Source organism: Microtus oregoni, unplaced genomic scaffold (assembly GCF_018167655.1).
Source record: "Microtus oregoni isolate MIOR12 unplaced genomic scaffold, Mior012 000082F_ref0000272, whole genome shotgun sequence".
NCBI classification, from domain to species: domain Eukaryota; kingdom Metazoa; phylum Chordata; class Mammalia; order Rodentia; family Cricetidae; genus Microtus; species Microtus oregoni.
In genome coordinates this window covers 3,726,704-3,746,390 of record NW_024544542.1, presented here as the reverse complement: position 1 = coordinate 3,746,390, position 19,687 = coordinate 3,726,704, and the positions used below count along the sequence as shown (strand labels likewise).

At 45.2% G+C, this 19,687-nt stretch overlaps 1 protein-coding gene across 1 annotated transcript in view; it reads left to right on the top strand.

Annotated features, from left to right (window-relative positions):
* The first annotated feature begins 304 nt into the window (after positions 1-304).
* Positions 305-19,687, top strand: part of LOC121441881 (E3 ubiquitin-protein ligase RNF125) — a 31,169-nt gene continuing 11,786 nt past the window's right edge. Inside the window, exons 1-2 of the mRNA XM_041643215.1 lie at positions 305-518; positions 14,343-14,496. Of these exons, the coding sequence (XP_041499149.1) occupies positions 355-518; positions 14,343-14,496 (318 nt within the window). The 5' untranslated portion in view covers positions 305-354. The remainder of the gene's footprint in view (positions 519-14,342; positions 14,497-19,687) is intronic.

Here is a 19,687-nt window from a genome sequence, read left to right as displayed (position 1 = left end):
CTTGGAGGCCAGATAGAGTCATCCTGTCTCCAGTGGGTGTTCTCAAACTGTACTTTGCAGAACTCTTAGTGCGGTCGCCTGGTGGAAGGTTCAGGTTTCACTCTCCAGGGACCTCGAGCCTCTGCAGCGCCTGGTCGCTCGCGGAAGAGCGTTTGCAAGCGGCAGCCGCGCGCTCCGCTTGCGCTCCACCGAGAGGCCCCGCGACGCTGCTGGCCGAGCCAGGAGGCGGCGATCCCGGCTGGGCCGGGACTTCCTTCCTCCCGGGAGGGACAACTGACACACCCCCCCCCCCCCCCCCGCCCAGCCCGCAGCCCGCACCGAGCTCCTGGCAGCCTGCGGTGCTAGCGCGCAGCGATGGGCTCCCTGCTGAGCAGCGACAGCTCCAAGTCCGCGCCCGCCTCCGCCGCCCCGCGGTCCCTGGAGCGCAGCCGGGACCCCGAGCTGCCCATCACCTCCTTCGACTGCTCAGTGTGCCTGGAGGTGCTACATCAGCCGGTCCGGACCCGCTGTGGCCACGTGTGAGTGTTTGGGAGCTTGAGTGGCGCGCCCACCCAGCGGGGAAGGATGCGGGAGGCAGAGGAGGGCGAGGTGGGGGAGTGGAGGGGCACAAAGTGGGTGGGAGTAGAAGCAGCGACTATTGAGGAAACTGACACAGGACTGGTTAGGGGCGCACTTACACAAGGATTGCAAGAGCTGAGTCTCATGGGGCTGTATGGTAGGGGCTTCCACCATGAACAGGTCCCCCGGATTTTGAGTGAATTCGGGTGTGCTTCCTACTCTCCTGAGAACCTGGGTGGGTTTTGTTTTGCTGGAGCTTTGTACATGTTCCAGAAGCTTATCTCTTGTGCTGTAGAGGATCAGTACGAACTCTTTCAATTCCCACCCCGCGTCCTTTTCCCAACAGACACAGACGCCGACCCCCTCGAAGGTGGAAGGTCGTAGGTCGTTAATATGACTTTCATATTGCCAAAGATCTCTCAGACGTTTGCTCCCCGCCAGTATATTCACTCATTTAAAATTCAGCTGCAAAGTGACTGGATGCTGTGTGCTACCTGCCAGAGGCACCGGCTCCTCCCAGAACTGAAAGTATAGACCGAACTGAAAGTATAGAGCGTGTTCTTCAAAATCTTGTGTCATGTCGTGAAAACTCACTACTGTTGCAAAGCAGTGGTAGTTTCTAAGGCTTTAAAAATGAAGCCCCAACCCTAATGGGTATGCTCTTAGGGGATGTTCGAAAAAACCAGGAGGCCTTCGATGTGTGAATGTGTGTTAACCATTTTTTAGGCAGTTTTTTTTCGTGGTAATGTGGGTCTGAGTTGTGTGTGCGTCATAGGTCGAAATTAAAGCTCACAGCACCGTCAACTCTACGAAACTAACTACACTGAGATAAAGCAACAGAACAAAAACACTGTTTGTTGGTGTGGACATTCAGCTGATCCACAAAAACAAACCAAATCCTGTATATTAAAAATGCATGTGCGCGACTGTGCTTCTTAATAGCGCTTGAGTGAGGCTTGACAGCTACGGAGAGCCAGGGCGAAGTATGTGCCGGTCACACAGTGTTTAAATCAAGAGTGCTCTGCACTCTACTTTGTGGTTTATTCTCAGGACCTATTTTTTTTTTTCCAGCTTTGTACTTTAAACTAAAGGCTTACATTTTAAACGTCTTTTCCAATTAGTGATGTTTCCTAGCTTTCTCAACATAGCTCTTTGACATACCATCCAAAGGCCAAGTGGATGGTTTAAGAGCCAAGGTTCTGTTGTGTAATGTCATGAAAGATGTTATTAGGTCAGAACAATAGCCTAAAGAGAACTACATTTTTTAAAGACCTATTTGTTTTCCTTTGGGAGGCTCAGAGGTGAGTTTGGGTCTCATGTAGAATAGTCTAGCTTCAGACTTACTAAGTAGCTGAGGATGTGAGTTTTTTTTGGTTTTTGTTTTGTTTTGAGAATCTATTTAGCCTTGGCTGGCCTTGATATCGCTTTTGTAGACAGGCCGACCTCTAACTCAGAGATCTGATGACCTCTGCCTCTTGGGTGCTGCCACACTCGCCCAGCCTTGGCCTTGAACCTCCTGTGTCCACTGGCCAACTGCTGGGACCACTGACCTGCATACACCGCATGCCCAGTTTGTATCAGGCTGGGGATCCTTGCATGGCAAGAAAGCTCCCTGCCTGCCAGCTCCTCCTTTTCCACTGTGTGTGTGGAATTCAGGGACCTGTAGATCACTAAGTGAGTGTTCTGTCCCTGAGCTAGATCCCCACAGTTTTAACTTAAACTTTATTAAAGTTTTGCAGTTGAACCAAAGATGTGTAATAGTGTTGAAAATCCCTTCTACAGCACTGAAGGGGCAGAGCGGCTGCTGTAATCAGATGACTCCAGACTGTTTTTAAGGGTTGGACTTTAAACACAATAATTTATTTGTTTCTACCAAAGGGTAGTATAAACTTACAAAATGTTACATTTATTTTTGTTTCATCTTTTTTTCTTTGTTAAAGTGAATAGGAAACTGGCCCCTGGAAAAATAGTCATAAAGTAGCATAATAAGGGCTGGATGAATTGTCTTCCCTCCCTTCGCTGTTCTTTGTTTGGACAAATTTATGTCCATTGTTCTGGCTGGGGCAGAATTTCCATGTCCTTCCTTTTGGCCAACTTGGGCCCCTTCCATTTTATAAATGTTAACGCAAGGCCTTCTACACTGGAGACTGTTGTTAGCACCAATTGCACATTCTAAATGAATTCCTCTTTTCTGCCCAACGTCGGTTGGAAAATGAGAAAATCGCAAGTGAAGCCCTTTGTTTTCAATATCCCGTATTGAGGTTAGATTTCTAACAGGACTGGCTTTGTTGATTTTAGTTCATAAATGTATGACAAGTCAAATACACATAGTGACAGCAGTTCTCTGCATGGATGTGTAGATGATTCTTACGAACACAATTGTGCCACAGCTGAGCATGATTGAAAGTGGGGCTGAAATCAGCACAGCCGCGAGCCATCTTGTGACCAAGTGGCTGGATCTCAGAATCTCAGTCTCTTCCTTTTAAAATGGTGAGAAATGTGATTTTGTGGGCATGTGAAACTTAGAGAAGCCTGCAAGAAGGGCTGAGAGCTGGAAGTGTGGATGCAGCGGTAGAGCACTTGCATAGCACAAGCCAAGCCCTGTACTGGATCCCAGTGTCCCACACGCAAAAGGCTCAAAATGTGGTTTCTACTTGTTTCAGTCATTTTATAAGCAACGCATCCATACATAGGTATGATCATCATCATCTTTATTTTGACAGAGTCCCAGGTATTCCTGAACTCACCATGTAGTCAAGGATGACTGTCCATTTTTAGTCATTAAATTTCTCTCGTTTTTTTTTCTTCTTTCTTTCAGGCTGGCATTAAACTCACTTTAGAAGCAAGGATGACCTTGAACTTCTGATCTTCATGCCTCTCTCTCCCCTTCTACTTTGTGGGCTCTGGGGATTAAACTAACAAATGCCTTTCTTCTCAGAGCCATCTTAATGGCCCAATGTTTTATACTTTGGACAATTTCTATAACTGTAGGACTCAGTCTCTCTCTCTTTCTGAAACAAGATCTCATTCTATATCCCAGACTGGCCTGGAACTCACTGTGTAGTGACATCCAGTATTTTATATTTTATATTAATTATCCATATCACAAAAATAGTTTTAAAGCCGGGTGGTGGTGGCGCACACCTTCAATCCCAGTACTTGGGAGGCAGAGGTAGGCAGATCTCTGTGAGTTCGAGGTCAGCCTGGTCTACAAGAACTATTCCAGGACAGGCACCAAAGCTACAAAGAAACCTTGTCTCAAGAAAAAAATAATAATAATAATAATAGTTTTTAAAATGGAGTAGGAGAAAAGGATTTTTTACTTTTGCTTTAATATTGTCAGAGAACTAGGGAAAGAGGGAATTACTGAATAGAAACTGTGAACTGAACTAAAAAGGAACCAGATTTACAGGTAGAGAGAAAAATCAAAGATGTGGGGCAGTTGTTCCTTGGTAAAGCGCTTGTCTGGCATGCAAGGCCCAGGCTCAGTGACCAGCGCCAGCGAAATCAACTGTTGTGAGCGCTCTAACACTGATGAGTGACATGCCTGCCCAGGGCTGGGCATACACATTAGCTCTTTGTTGTTACTATGCTAAGACACTGTGACCAAGGCAACCTATAAAAGAAGGAATTTCTTATAGTTCCATGATGGCAGAGTGGAGGCATGGCAGCTAAAAACTGAGAGCTTACCTTTTGGAACACAAACAGGAAGTAGGGAGAATGAGCTCAGTCTTTAAATTCTCAAAGCCTGCCTCAGGTGGATCCTTCCTCCATCAAAGCTGCAACCCCCAACCTTCCCAAACATCACCACCAGCGAGGGACCAAATGTCTACATGCCCAGAACTAGAAGGGACATCTTCAGACCAGCACAGGGTATATTGCAGTGGCAGGGTTCTTGCCTGGGATGCGCAAGGTTTGGGATTCAATCCCTTAGTTTCACACACTCAAATAGAAACAGCCGAATAATTAGTTTTCCAGTTGGGTATGGAAGACAAAGGAGAAAGATGTTGGAGACGATTCCTAGGATTTAATGGACTCATGAAAGAGCCTTGTATTGTTTGGGGTTCTCTAGAGTCACAGAACTTATAGAATGAACTCTCTCGATATATAGAAAGGGGATTTATTAGAATGGCTTACAGGTTGCCATTCAGCTAATCCAACAATGGCTGGCTGTGAATGGAAGGTCCAAGAATCCAGTAGTTGCTCAGTCCACAAGGCTGAAAGTCTCAGATGGTCTTCAGTCTACCCTAAAATCCTGAAGAAGTCAGCTGTAATGCCAGTGAGGGAATGGATGTGCTAGCAAGGCAAGGGCAAGCAGGCAAAGAGCAGAAGCTTTGGTCTCCCACGTCCTCAGCAGGTGTATTTTCCTGCCACAAGATCTGGATCAGAGGTCCTACCTTAAAGATCTGGATTAGAAGTGTATCTACCTATTTCAAATTAAGAAAAATGAAATCCCTCATAGGTGTGCCCTCCATTTTGGGGTTTTGGTTAATTCCAGATGTAGTCAATTTGACAACCTAGAATAGCCACCACAGGCCTACTGAGCATTTAACAATCTGGTAAAAAGAGAATTTAAAATGCAGTTGCTTATAGCTGGTTCTGGTGGGGCATGCTTGTAATCGCAGAATTTGAAACGTAGAAGCTGAAGACTGTCACAAGTTTAAATCCAGCCTGAATATCAAGTGTTGGCCAGCTAGGACTGCATAAGGAGACACTGTCTCCAAAATAACAAATGCCACAAACAAATAAGCAAACACAATTTTCTCAAAGATCGGGAGTAATTTTGGGGAAGTAGATGAAAGCTAAAAGGGTAACTTACAAGATCTAGAACAGTGTTTCTCAACCTGTGGGTCACGGCCCCTTTGGGTGTTGTCATGTTCATTTCACAGCATTTACCTAAGACCACCAGAAAACACAAATATTTACATTATGATTTATAACAGTAGCAAAATCACAGCTATGAAGTAGCAACAAAAATAATTTTATTGCTGGGGAGTCACCAAGGGTTGCAGAATTAGGAAGGTTGAGAACCACTGCTCTAGAGGTTGAGAATGGGCCTAAGAGAGCCAAGACTGGGGTGTGGGATAGGATGGGAAGAGCTGTATCTCCCTCGAACTCAGTGGAGACAATGGCTTAAAGCTATAGATGTGCACACTTTTCCTGGAAGGAAAAGCTGCTGAGGAAAGTGGATGAAAGTGTTCATTTGTGATGAAGTAGCAGCAAAGCTTCTCCGAGGTGGCAGCTCTCTCGACTAAGCACATCCTGGCTGGTTTTTGTTTGTTTGGTTGCTTGGTTTTGGGATGGTTCTTGCTATGTCGCCCTACCTAGTCTAGAACTTGAGATTCTCTGGCCCCAGACTCCTAAATGCTATGATTGTGGGCATACTCTATGACACCAGACTCAGATGAGGTTTCACTTCCCCGTGACTAAGAATCAAACTTGGGCCCTTGAGTCAAGAGGCAAGTGCTGAGTTACACCCCCAAATACAGAGCTTTCATTCTTGGAGATGAACAACTCAAAGACTTCTTTCTTAACTTAAAGTGACCCCATCTTACCTTATTGTGTAACATAGTCTTCGTTATCTGCTTATGTATTAGCAGTTAGTGAGAGTCCCTAGAGAAACTATCTAGGGGACGTGTGTCTCTGTGTGCTTGTTACGTTCAGCCTCCAGGGTGTAACCGAGTTTGGTGAAGACAGTAGACAGAAGTTTTGTGGCTTTTCCTCCCGAGATGTGAATTAACACCTATTCACTCCAGATAAGACACCAGTTGACAGATCAACGGGATTATTTCAAGTGCCTCTTGGTAAAACAGTGAGTTCATTTTGGGGGTTACCTACATGATCATAAGTGACTCAGAAGCTTTGTCACAAACCCCCATTCCAATGTGAATGGTGAACCTAAAGAGCTGTATCCCTGCAGCTCCTTGGACAATCTGTAAGTACCTCCACTCAAGAGTCACCTCTCCACTAGCAATTATTAAAGGTTTATTTTTAGTTATGTGTGTGTGTGTGTGTGTGGTGTGCATGTGTGTGTGTGGTGTGTGTGTGTAGTGTGGTGTGCATGTGTGTGTGATGTGTGTGTAGTGTGGTGTGCATGTGGGTGTGGTGTGGTGTGGTGTGTATTTGTGGGTAGGTGCACACCAGTGTAAGTACCTTCAGAGACCAGAGAGGGAGCTTGATTTCCTAGGGCTGGCTGGGATTGCAGTGTTTGTGTACCCCTGACATGGATGAGGGGAGCAGAACTCAGGTCCTCTAGAAGAGCAGGATGTGCTCTTAACCACTGTGTTATCTCTCCAGCCCCCTAGATAGCTTTCTTGTTTCTGTAACAAAATGCCTGAGAAGCAACTTAAGGAAGGGTTTTTTTTTTTATATTTTAAATTGTTCAGTTATATCACAAAAAACTTTTAAAGTAGGAGAGGATTTCTTATATTTGCTTTAATATTGTCAGAGAACTAGGGAAAGAGGGAATTACTGAATAGAAACTGTGAACTGAACTAAAATGGAACCTGATTTACAGTTAAAAAGAAAAATCAAAGATGTGGGGCAGTTGTTCCTTGGTAAAGCGCTTGTCTGGCGTGCAAGGCCCAGGTTCAGTGCCCAGTGTCAGCGAAATCAACTGTTGTGAGCGTTCTAACACTGATGAGTAACATGCCTGCCCAGGGGCCGGGGATACACATTAGCTGCTATGGTGACCATGACCAAGAATTTTATAAAAGAATGAATTTATTTGGGCATATGGAAGGCATGGTGGGCAGAGTACAAGGCACCTGATGATATTTTGTCTACAGTTAGGAAGCTGAGGGAGATGAATTATGAAGTCGCTAGCTTTATACTTTCCCTCCTTTTATTCAGTCTGGGGCCCCAGCCCATGGGATAGTGCCACCCAGATTCTGACTGGATCTTCTTCAGAAACCTCTCCAGAAATGTGTGTGCTGCATGCTTCCAAATACAGTTGAACTGACGATGAAGATGAGCCTTCATGGACCCTTCTAACTTTGTTTGCGTCCTGAGTTTTGTGAGCTCTCCTCTCCCTCTAGGAGGGCATGCTGGGATTGCTGGAGTGGGCCACCGTGCTCAGCTCCTTCTATAGACTTAACATGAACATTAATGAACAACTCTTTATTCCTGGGGGAAAGAAGGGTAAGGAAGTTATTTTGGTTACAGCTAAGTGAATGAGGGTCCAGGTAAGCTTTTTTCTTAGATTGATTTTTATTTTCTTGACCAAACCATTGCCATTTTTAACATTAGTGTATGGTAGAAAGTCTCTAATTTCCTGGAAATCCTCACCTGCCTCACATAGACTTTCAGACTTCATCTGAACAAAACAAGTTCAGGTCATGAGACTCAGACGGGGACATATGTACTTGGGTTTGTGAGGTGTTATTGGGGATTGAACCCAGGACTTTGTGGATGCTAGGCAAGCACTCTACCAACTGAGCCACACCCCGGCTCCAATGATCTATGATTTGTCTATAATGATTTTAAGATAAACCTGATTAGACACAAACCTCCATACCCCAGAAGAACACGCCAGTGTACCTGGTGAGTGTGTTAGGATGTGATGTATGAAGTCCTTTGTGTCACAGCAATCTGGAAGTTCTTAAGAACCATTGTTCTAGTAAATGAACACTCCTCTTAAAATCACAATGCCCCCTGATGTAGGGTTCCCCTCTGTGTGTTGTGAACACCATTGGTGAATAAAGAAACCGTCTTGGGCCTGAGCAGGTAGGTGGGGAAAACTAAACAGAATGCTGAGAGAAAGGAGGCAGAGTCAGGAGAAGCCATGTAGCCCTGCAGGAGACAGTCGCTGAAACTTTGCCAGTAACCCACAGCCTCATGGTGATCCTTGGGCCAAGCAGTAATTTAAATAATACAGTTTCTGTGTGATTATTTTGGGGCTGAGCAGCGGGGAACAAGTGAGTGGTCCTCCTACAACAGTCACCACTCCATGAAGGTTTGGCAATTAAATGTTGGATATTGGTTGGGTTAACGAGTATAAGTGACTCCAAAATAAAACATAGTTTGTACCATTTGATGTCCTTCCATATCATAAGTCACCCAACCTTGTGTGTGTGTGTGTGTGTGTGTGTGTGTGTGTGTGTGTGTGTGATATTAGACAGGATAGGATTGCTGTTGGTTTTTGTTTTGTTTTGTTTTGCTGTGCTGGGAACTGAACTCTGTTTCTCGCTCCTACTAGGCAACCACTATATACATACACTGTACTCTGTAGCTGTACTTGGGTCTGAGCTGTATGGTATGATCTATAGTTGAAGGGAAAGTGTGTGTGTGTGTGTGTGTGTGTGTGTGTGTGTGTGTTACCCTATAGTAGACTCTTGTCTTTGGATAATGGCTCTAATTCTGTTATTCTATTTCCATTTTCATGCTTACTTTGCCAGCTTGTCTTTTGTTTTTAAACACTGTTTAGACAGGTTCTTACTGTAACCCAGGCTGACATAGAACACACTACATAGCCTCGACCAGTCTTTAACTTAAAGAAATCCTCCTGCTTCAGCCTCCAACTGGTGGGATTCCAGGTGTGAGCCATTAAACTAGCCATCTCAAGGTTTGAACTCAACTTTGTAATGTGGTGAAGCTTTGTGTTAGGTCTCACTTAAAAGGTTAGGCCTGCCACATGCTGCCAGCAGCCTCTTCCAGAACCCTGCCCTGTCCCCAAGAGAGTCCCCAGGGCTTCTCTTTCCTGTTTCAATTCATTTAGAGTTTAGTTTTGCCCTGAGATTGGGACATACGTCTCTCCATTGTCCTTAGCTGTGTTTTCCTGGTTCCTTCCAGCACTCTGCTGGCCTGTTTATCACAGGGGATTTGGCTAATTACTTAATTTAGAGAAATAGAATGGGGTTTGTAAAGTAAAAAATAGAAGTGATGTAATTCAGTTTCCAGCTGGTTTCAGAGTTGGTTGAGTTGTTATGGAGTTTCCTTATTGGTTTGCTCCCGCTGTGCTACAGGGGAGGCAAGGGGAGTGCCGTCTCTTCAGGGAGGGCTTCAGGCACAGCCCTTCTGGGAGATGGCACTGTAGGGGCAGGGACTAGTAAGGCAAGCCACACCGCTGAGCCACGAGACTGGACTCCTGTTAAATCTCATTTCTAAGCCCTGGTAATTCTTTCAGATTTCCTTTTGTTGTGTTTTCATTTAAAAATTACATTTGTCTATCTTATGTGGGGTGTATGTGGAAGGGTGCGTGTGCCGAGTCTGCACGTGGCAGTGGGAGAACCACTGGTGATAGACTGGGTATTTCACTGACCACATTCAGAGTTTTTGAAAAAGAGGAGCCAGATTGTTTTTTTTTCTGTTGCTATTTGAGACATGGGGTCTCACAACGCAGTAGTCATGGCTGGCCTATAGACAAGGCTGGTCCTGAATTCACAGGGATCCTCCAGCCTCTGCCTCCTGGGTACTAGGATTAAAGGAGTGTTCCACCATGCTAGAGTGGAGCGAGATTTCCATCCATGTCCAACTTTTATCTTCCAACTACATATTGTCTTTGTGATGGTCCTCCCTTTGCGATTGCTCATTGCACAGCCTCCTGATGGGACAGGCCAGATGAGCAAATCTCCTTTCCTTAGTGTCCATTCCTCCCCTTGGACTCCTCAGGGCAGAAAGAATCACCCCCTTTGAGACAAGTTCTCACGTAGAGTTCTGGCTGGTCAACTCTTTGTCATTGGGGTTGATCTTGAACTGTGGGCCTCCTGCCCTCACCTTCCCAATGCTGGGATTATAGACCTGCACAGCGGCACCTGGGGCTCTGTGCACAGGCACTCCATCCCCTGAGCTACAGGGCACCACAGTATGACTTACTCCCGGGAACTTTGGGAATTCCCAGAAAAGACCCTATTGGGCAATTCCTCCTGATTGTTATGTCAACTTTCTGACCGTGTTCTGAGCAGTTGTGTCCTGCGTGGTGTAGAAGGGAGGCTGTGTTGGAAGTGGTCCTGTGATCTTTCTCACAGTGTTACTGTAACTGCCCTGGCATCACAGAGACGTTTTTGTTTTGCTCCTCGGCTTTACTGAGGTGATAGAGTGTGACTCATGCAGTGTGTGTGGTTGATGAATTCCAGCAATTGTTGACGGCCTGTAACAACACCACACGGAGATCTGAACAATTAGTTCCTTAAGCTGAGAAATCCCTTCCTGTCCTTTGTGGTCACTCTCTCCTGTGGCTAGCCCCATCAGCCCCATCTGCTTCTGCCATCAACTTTGGGATCACTTGCACAAGGGGCATGGCTTTTATTTTGCCTGTCTTGTCCCTTCGCCACTGTCAACTGCCATATGCTGCTGTAAGGCACAAGTATGTCTTGGCTTTTGAGTGAGGGTCTCCCATATCAAACTCACTAATGTAGCTAAGATGACTCTGAACAACTCCTCCCTCCACCTCCTGATTTCTGAGATTACTGGTATGTTCAACCATGTCTCGTTGTGGTGGGTATGGGTCCTGGGGCTGGATACGTGCTAGGCAAGCACTCTACCCACTGAGCCATAGTCCTAACCTGGTCCTGGTTTTTAGAGACAAGATCTCAGGTGGCTGAAGCTGGTCTTGAACTTGTTTGGGGTCACATTAGTCTTCTGATCCTCCTTATACTTCCCAAGTATAAGGTTTGCAAGTTTGTTTTTCCACACCCAGCTTAAGGCACCAAAGTGTCTTGAATAAATTTATTATAAACTTAAAAGCATATGAGGTGGTTGCTTCTTTTGTAGGGCCTAGAATAGCCTATGAAATGTTAAACCTCCTGCTTAATTCTAAATACCTTTCTATGACTCTCAGCTTTAGCCCTGGTTTTATGTTTTGTGAGAGGTCCCCAGGGCTGAAAGTGTATTCTTGAAGTACATATTGCAAGAGGTTCAAATGTTCAACTAAAAATAACATATTTTTTAATGGTCCTCCGGATCTGCAACTAGGCTGGCCTTGAACTTGTGTGATCTTCCTCTTGAGTTTAGGCTGGTCCCCATTTACTTCTGCCCCCTCTCCCTCCCTCCCTTTCTCTCTCCCTCCTTCCCTCCCTAGCTCAGATTATGTCCTAGGATTCCTAGCTGCCTTCCCTAACTTCATTCAGCAAAATGGTAAAATGGTCCCAAGCTGGTGTAGTTTTTGGTTTTGTTTCCATTAGGAAAGTATTCCCAGTTCTCCAGGTTTCTTTGGACATGCACCACTGTTTTTCTGTTTGGTTTCTGGAAAGGGTCTTATATTGTAGCTTGGGCTATCTCATGTGTAGCCCAGGTTGACTGAAATCCTCTGCCTAGATCTCCCAGTACTGGGATTATAGTGGTGAGTTACCATGCTCATTTAAATTGTGTCCTTCTAATATGACAAAGAATGTACCCCTGTTTTTATTTCATTCCTCTTCTTTCTATCCCCTTTTAGTTTAGTTTGTTTGTTTTTTGTATTTGGAGGTTCCAGGTCAGCCAGAGTCATACAGTGAGACCCTGTTTCAAAAAAAGAAGGTGGGAGTACCTGGGCTTGTAAAGGCCACTCAGCTGCTCCCAGGGGAAAAGACCAGGAATCCAAGGTCTGCCTATGGCTCTGCATGGACACCCAAAACAGTCAATCCAGCTAGGCCCATCAATCACCTAGCACTGGCTGACTTTCTCAAGCCTTGATAAAACGATGGGAGGAGTAACTATCTCCTTAATGGGAAACATTCTTTTCCTTCTCAGAAACCCCACCCTGGAAGTAATCTTTTCCTTCTCAGAAACCCCACCCTGGAAGTAGTCTCTTATGGGAGTCTCAACTTTTCTGATTACCCAGAAAAACGTTAACTTTTTTCCTTCCTTCCTTCCTTCCTTCCTTCCTCCCTCCCTCCCTTCCTTCCCTCCTCCCTCCCTAACTCTGGGCATACCCTCATTGATTGATACTCTGGGTTTCTCAGTCTCTGCTCCCGCCATGTGGCTGCTTGCTGAACATGCTGGACCCTAACTCAAAAGGCATGACTTTCTCCCCACATCTAAATCCTTTTATGAATGAGATGAAGAATCTGAAGAGGGAACCTCAGTTTTCTCACTAACATCTCTACCTCCTATAATCTACCTGGGTGTTTGTTATGGTTTTGGTCCCTTTAAGAGACAAGCCACACCCATTCCCCTCCCCATCCGCTGAGGCAGGCTGATCTTCAGCTTCCAGCCTGAGCTCGCTCTCTTTTCCATCTTCCTCTCGGAGAGGCAGCTTTGCTTCTGCCTCTCTCCCCACTTTTCTCTTCCCCCTTCTCTGTCTCTTTCTTCTCTTCTCTTCTCTCTCTCTCTCTCTCTCTCTCTCTCTCTCTGTCCCCCCTTTCACCCTTCCTCCTCCATAACCCCCTGAATAAACATTCAACCTCACCCTGCATGTCGTGTCTATCCATGTTTCTGTCTTCTTCCCACCCGCCATGTATCTCCCTGCCTGGAACCAGCCATTGCTCGGGGACCAGCACCCATCTCCCATCTCTGCCTGGGGCCCACTGCCTGCTGCCACATGGCCCGCCACCACTGCTCTGGGACCAGCAGCCATCTCTGCCTGGGACTGGCTGCTCCCAGGGCCTGCTGTCTGCCGCCACATGGCCCGCCGCCACCCTGGGACCGGCAGCCATTTCTGCCTGGGACTGGCTGCTCCCAGAGTCCGCTGCCTGCCACCACATGGCCCGCTGCCACCGTTTGGGACCTATAGCATTTCTGCTGCCTACTGCCGCGGGGATCTTGCAGCATTTTTTAAAAAAGAACAACACTGGGGTTACAGGAATACATCACTAGGCCTGACTGAATGTAATTCTTGTTTTGTTTGTCCGTTTTGGAGAAAGGGTCTAACTGTGTAGTCTTGGTTGTTCTGGAACACACTATGTAGATGAGGCTGGCTCACAGATTCTGCTTCCTAAGTGCTAAGAGTATGGGCCACCATGCACAGCCTTCAAAGTATATTCTTTTAAGAGTATTCATTACAAATGGTTCAAAGGTATTTGTTTATTTGTTTGTTTTTGAGACAGGGTTTCACTGTGAAGCCCTGGTTGTCCTGAAACTCACTCTGTAGACCAGACTGGCCTCAAACCACAGAGATGCACCTGCCTCTGCCTCCTGAGTGCTGGGATTAAAGGCATGAGCCACCAGTGTCCTGTTATAAATGGTTCAAATGTCCAACTAAAAAAATTAACATGCCAACTACACTATAATTGGCTCCAACCTGAATTAATCTGCTTATGTGACTTGTGTACCAGCAGATAACCCTTACTCTACAGAAGTTGGAAATGAGACTCAGAAGTACTCAGTTTAATAAGACCCGAGGTTTTAAGTTGGGCATGGTGCCCAGCACTCGGGAGGCAGAGGCAGGCGGATCTCTGTGAGTTCGAGACCAGCCTGGTCTACAGAGCTAGTTCCAGGACAGGCTCCAAAGCCACAGAGAAACCCTGTATCGAAAAACCAAAAAAAAAAAAAAAAAAAAAAAAAGTTGGGCATGGTGGCACACATCTATAATCTTAGCACTTGGGAGTTGGAGGCAGGAAAATTGGAAGTTCAAGGTCATCCCCAGCTTAATATCTAATGAGTCTAGTCTAGCCTCCAGGCTGGCCTTGAACTCGCAGAACTGTTTGTCTCTGCCTCCTGAGTGCTAGCATTAAAATCATGGACTACCAAGCCTAGCTATTTTATTTTCAGTCATGTGTCTGTAATGGGTGTGTGCCCACATGAGTGCAGGTGTCCTGGGAGGCCAGAAGACTTGGGTGCTGGGAATGGAATCAGGTCCTCTGGACAAGCAGTGTGAACTCAAGTGCTAAGCAGTGTCTCCTGATGCATCCTCTGTCTGTTTTGAGTAGGTTCTGCCGATCCTGTATTGCGACCAGTATTAAAAATCATAAATGGACATGTCCATACTGCCGAGCATACCTTCCTTCGGAGGGAGTGCCAGCAACTGACATAGCCAAGAGAATGAAGTCAGAATACCAGAACTGTGCTGAGTGCGGGACTCTGGTGAGTAACACAACCCTCGTTCATGATTACAAGAAAAGTTTTCCAGGGATGTTTTCATTCCACCTGCTCTGTCTCTCCAGCTCCTCCACTTTGGGAACAGGATCTCATTCTGTAACCCACGGCGAACTTAAACTTGCCATCCTCCTGCCTCTGCTGTGGAAGTGTCAGGATTACATGCATACCCACCACATCAGCTCCTTTAATTTTGGTGTATATATAGCACAGAGAGATGGAACCCAAGGCTTCCTGCATGCTAGGTGACTGTTTACCCCAGCCCTCATTTTTACCTTTGATATAGAGACAGAGTCATTAAGTGACCTGTGCAGCTGTGAACTTACTCTGTAGCCCTGTAGTAGCTTGTATTACAGGCTTGCCCCACCAGCCTTGTAAACACTTGGTAAGGAGGAGGGGGGTTTCAAGACAGGGTTTCTCAGTGTAGTCTTGGCTGTCTTGGAACTAGCTCTATAGACCAGGTTGGTCCCAAGCCCACGGAGATCCGCCTGCCTCTGCCTCCCGAGTGCTGCGACTAAAAGCATGCACCACCACCTGGCAAACATTTTTTTTTCAAAGTTGGAACTTTTACTTCATTCTTCTGTTTTCTTACCACCATCCAGAGCTGGAAAATAAAATATTTTTAACCTGGATGGAATTTAAAGAAACATACGAAAAATTCATGCCTTTAATCTCAGCACACCAGAGGCCGAAACAGGAGGATCTGCTGCATGTTCACGGCAGTAGTTCTAGTCCAGCTAGGACACTGTAACAATGCACATGCCTGAACAATAAGGACAAATACCCAAAACAAAGTCAGTCCTCGCCAGGACGTGGTGGCGCACTCAGGAGGCAGAAGCCAGCCTGGGCTACAGAGCAAGTTTCAGGACAGCCAAGGCTACATGAAGAAACCCTGTCTGGGAAAAAAAGGGAAAAGAGGCTGGAGAGATGGCTCAGCGGTTAAGAGCACTGACTGCTTGTCCAGAGGTCCCGAGTTCAACTCCAACACCCACATGGTGACTCACAACCACCTGTGATGAAATCTGGTGCCCTCTTTCGGCAAGTAGGCATGTATGCAGGCAGAATGCTATACATAATAAGTAAACTTAAAAAAAAAAACCCAATCCTCAGCAGTTATTCTCACCCCTTGCCTGAGATCCTGGAAACCAACTGAACTTCATCCTCCTTCATCTGCCCCTTAAGAAATTACTACTGACTGAGGGAGCAGGAAGATGCTAAATGGCCTTTCATTTTCCTAGCTTCTGAGAGTGATTGATTGTAACACCCGATTTGGTGTTACACCCTCGGTACAGTTCGCGCGCCACTGTACCGAACGCGAGTCGGGCAAGGGCCTGGAGATTGAAAAGAAGACACAGAGAGACCAGGGTCATTCGAAAGGAGATCAGCCGAATGTCACTTTATTCAGCATTGGGGGAGTCCTTATCTACCTGACTGTAGCACAAGGATCTCCGCCCAGGCAGGTGGGAAATTACCATATTAACAATGGAGTAAATGCCCTGCAGCTAACCACCAGGTGGGGCAGGCATAGCACAGAAACACACAGGAAGCTTAGTTAGTTGATCATAAACTGTCCCCATGAATGCACCACAGGAATAAGGGAGACCAGGGCCCTACAGGTCCCCCTTTTGTATAAATTATGACTAGGCCTGTTTTGGGTGGTATTGGACGTCAGGCAATACCCCTTACCCGTTATGGGAAAGTATCCAGGTCAAAACACATTTCCTGTCTTAGGTTGAGGCAGCCCCCCAAAAGCCTTTCCTGTCTTTGGCTCACTAGTCATCCATTACCGAGTTTAGCCAGATTTGTGTTGAGATTCTCTGGGGCAATAGCTAAGAGGACTTGCCATGTGGCAATATTGACCTGAGCTTGCCTTTGGCTCTGGCATCATAACCATGAAGATGATGCTCCAGCACATGTAAGCATCCCTTAAGGAGACTGTGCTTGCTCAATCCTTAATAATTCTGCCCAAAATGGAGCCCTATAAGTAAGGTCTTAGCGCTGGTGAAAATAACCTTGGTAAAGCTAACTAGAATAATTTTAAGAGCCAATTTGTAAATTGTACAGCTCAGGGTCTGTGAATAACAGCAATAAGCTTATCATTGTAACATCTAGCAGTGGTCTTTAACCACAACCAAGAGCAAAATTAACTGTAATATTCATTTGTAAATTTAGCTCAATTTGAATGGCTACGGCATTTGTAACCTGTCCTGAGAAGGTATCCTTTGTGCTAGCAGGAAGCAACTGACTGACTAATGAAAAATCCAGCAGCTTAGCTGCTGTGGCAGCAACAGCTGTGGCTGCCGATATCATGGGATGGGTAGATGGGTAGACAGGCGAGGAATAATCCTTGGCACTTGGACCACCGCAGCCAGCTCCTCAGGAATCCCGCAACTCTTCAGTTGACAAGCCAGAATCTCTTTGATCTCTCGGCTCTGTCTTGTCTTCAGGCTTTTGGACAGGAAAATCCACAGCACGCACCAGCCGCTCAGGTACCCAAATTGGATTGTCAGCATCCTGTGGGAAAACACAAACAGCCCCTCTTCCCCACACCAGTACAGGATCTGGACCATGCCAGGTGCCATCTGATAGATTCTTCCATTTGACATGAGGCATCCCGGAAGAATCTGGCCGCCAATGTCTGTCAGCGGCAGTATGAGATTGAGCATCAACAGTCAAAAAATTTAAAATGTATAAAATAAAAGATAAATGATCTCTGGGGGTGGAACCATATTCCCCCTTTTTAGTTTTATGTAAATAGGCTTTGAGCGTACAATGAGCTCGTTCCATTATAGCTTGTCCTTGAGGATTATAAGGTATACCCGTTTTGTGAGAAATTGAAAACTCAGAACAAAATTTAGCAAAGCCAGTGTTAGTATAGGCTGGTCCATTATCAGTTTTTACAGTTTTAGGAACTCCCATGTAGGCAAAAGCCTGGAGACAATGACTTTTAACATCTCGTAATCTTTCTCCTGTGTGAGTTGAGGCAAAAATGAGATGAGAATATGTATCCACGGTTACGTGAACATATTGCATGCGCCCAAAAGAAGGAATATGGGTGACATCCATTTGTCATAAATGATTAGGGGCAAGCCCACGAGGATTAACTCCCAAATGGGGAACAGTTAAAAGTTCTGTACACAGAGAGCACTTTTTAACAATATTAGTGGCTTGCTCTCGAGATATCTTAAAATGAAATCTTAAAGATCCAGCATTGAGATGAAAATGATTATGAGCTTTTTTTGTAACTTTATAAGATTTTTGACTAACTACATAAATTTGATGAGTGAGCTGATCAGCCAAAGCATTTCCCTCATTCAAAGGACCAGGGAGGTCAGTATGAGCCCGCAAATGCCCTACGTAAATGGGTACAGATCGGGCCCAAAGCAAAGTTTGAATAGCCAATAACTGTATCTGGACTCGAGATACAGAGGCAATATAAGCTGCAGTTTCCAACGGTGTAAGAATTTTGTTTATATACTGACTGTCAGTAAAAAGGTTAAATGGAATATCAGCATATTTCTCTAGGGCTATCTGGACAGTAACCAATTTGCCACCTGAGCAGAGTTATTATTAACAGACTGAATATCAAAATCAGGAGGGGAGGCTACTACAGCTCTCCCGGTGGAAGATCCATCAGTAAACACATTTTGTGCCCCTGCCAGGGACTGCAAACAAATAATTTTAGGGAAACATATCGGATGATTTTTAAAGAACGTGACTAACTTATCAGAAGGATAATGATTGTCTAACTTGTAGGGATTAGTGTATAAAAATAAAGTCCAATCTTTAGCAAAATTTTGTAACCAAGTTATTTCTGCCTGAGTATAAGGTGTAATAACCTCACCAGGTAACATTCCAAAAGTTTGTAAACTAAGCTTATATCCTTTCTGAATAACACGTAGCACAGCTGATGGATACGAGATAACAATTTTTACAGGTGACACATGTTCATGTACCCACAGGATGGGTCCTTGTTGCCAAAAAACTCCAGTAGGACTATGCTTGGAGGGGAAAATTATTAACAGCAGTGGCTGACTATAGTCAATATAATTAATATGAGCAGAGGCAAGCTTTTTTTTAATTAAAGTAATACATTGTCTTGCTTGAGGTGTTAACTCACGAAAGGAGGTTGGGTTTGGATTTTCCTGCAGAATGTCAAAAAGTGGTTTTAAGTCTCCAGTAGGAATTTCCAGACTTGGCCGGACCCAATTTAGGTCTCCAAGCAACTTTTGAAAATCATTTAAAGTTTGTAGTTTATCTAGGCGAAGAGTAACTTTCTGCGGTTTTACTCCTGTCTGCAACAGCTGATGCCCCAAGTATTGATATGGAAACTGTTGTTGTATTTTTTCAGAAGCAATAACTAACCCAGCATGTGCTAGGCATTCTTGCAAGTCAGCAAAAGCCTCAAGGACTATTTCTGGGTCCTGTCCAGTTAATAGGATGTCATCCAAATAATGACTTATATATAGTTGAGAATATTTATACCTAATAGGGGCAATGACCCGTGCCATAAACATTTGGCAAATTACAGAACTATTGGCCATACCCTGGGGCAATGTTACCCATTGGTAGCGCTTGTATGGTTCTGTGAAATTTACAGACGGTACACTGAAAGCAAATTTATCAGAGTCTTTTGGATGCAAGGGAATGGTGAAAAAACAATCCTTCAGGTCAATAACTAAAAGATGATATCTTGCAGGAATACCTACAGGCTGAGGCAACCCAGGTTGAGTTGTCCCCATAATTTTTATGTAATCATTTACTGCTCTAAGATCCTCCATTTACCAGACTTTTTTTTTAATAACAAAGATAGGGGTATTTCAGGGAGAAGTGGATGGCACTATGTGTCCTGCTTCTAGCTGTTTCTGGACTAGAGTACGAGCAGCCTGTAATTTCTCTTTACTCAGGGGCCATTGCTCTATCCAAACAGGTTTTTTAGTTTTTTATTTTATAGGAATGTTTTTTGGCTGCTCTGCAATGGCCCCTAGGAAAAATTTCCTAACCCTGCATGCTGTCCAGGTGACTGTTGTATAATTTTCTTGTCTGTTAAAATCTGCACATCCCCTTGCAGATTTTTGCCCAAACCCTGACCAGGGACAAAGCCCTGCCTCGATAGCATACGCTGCACAGGTTCAGTGGTCAGAACTGCTCCCATAGCTTGCAAAACGTCTCTTCCCCA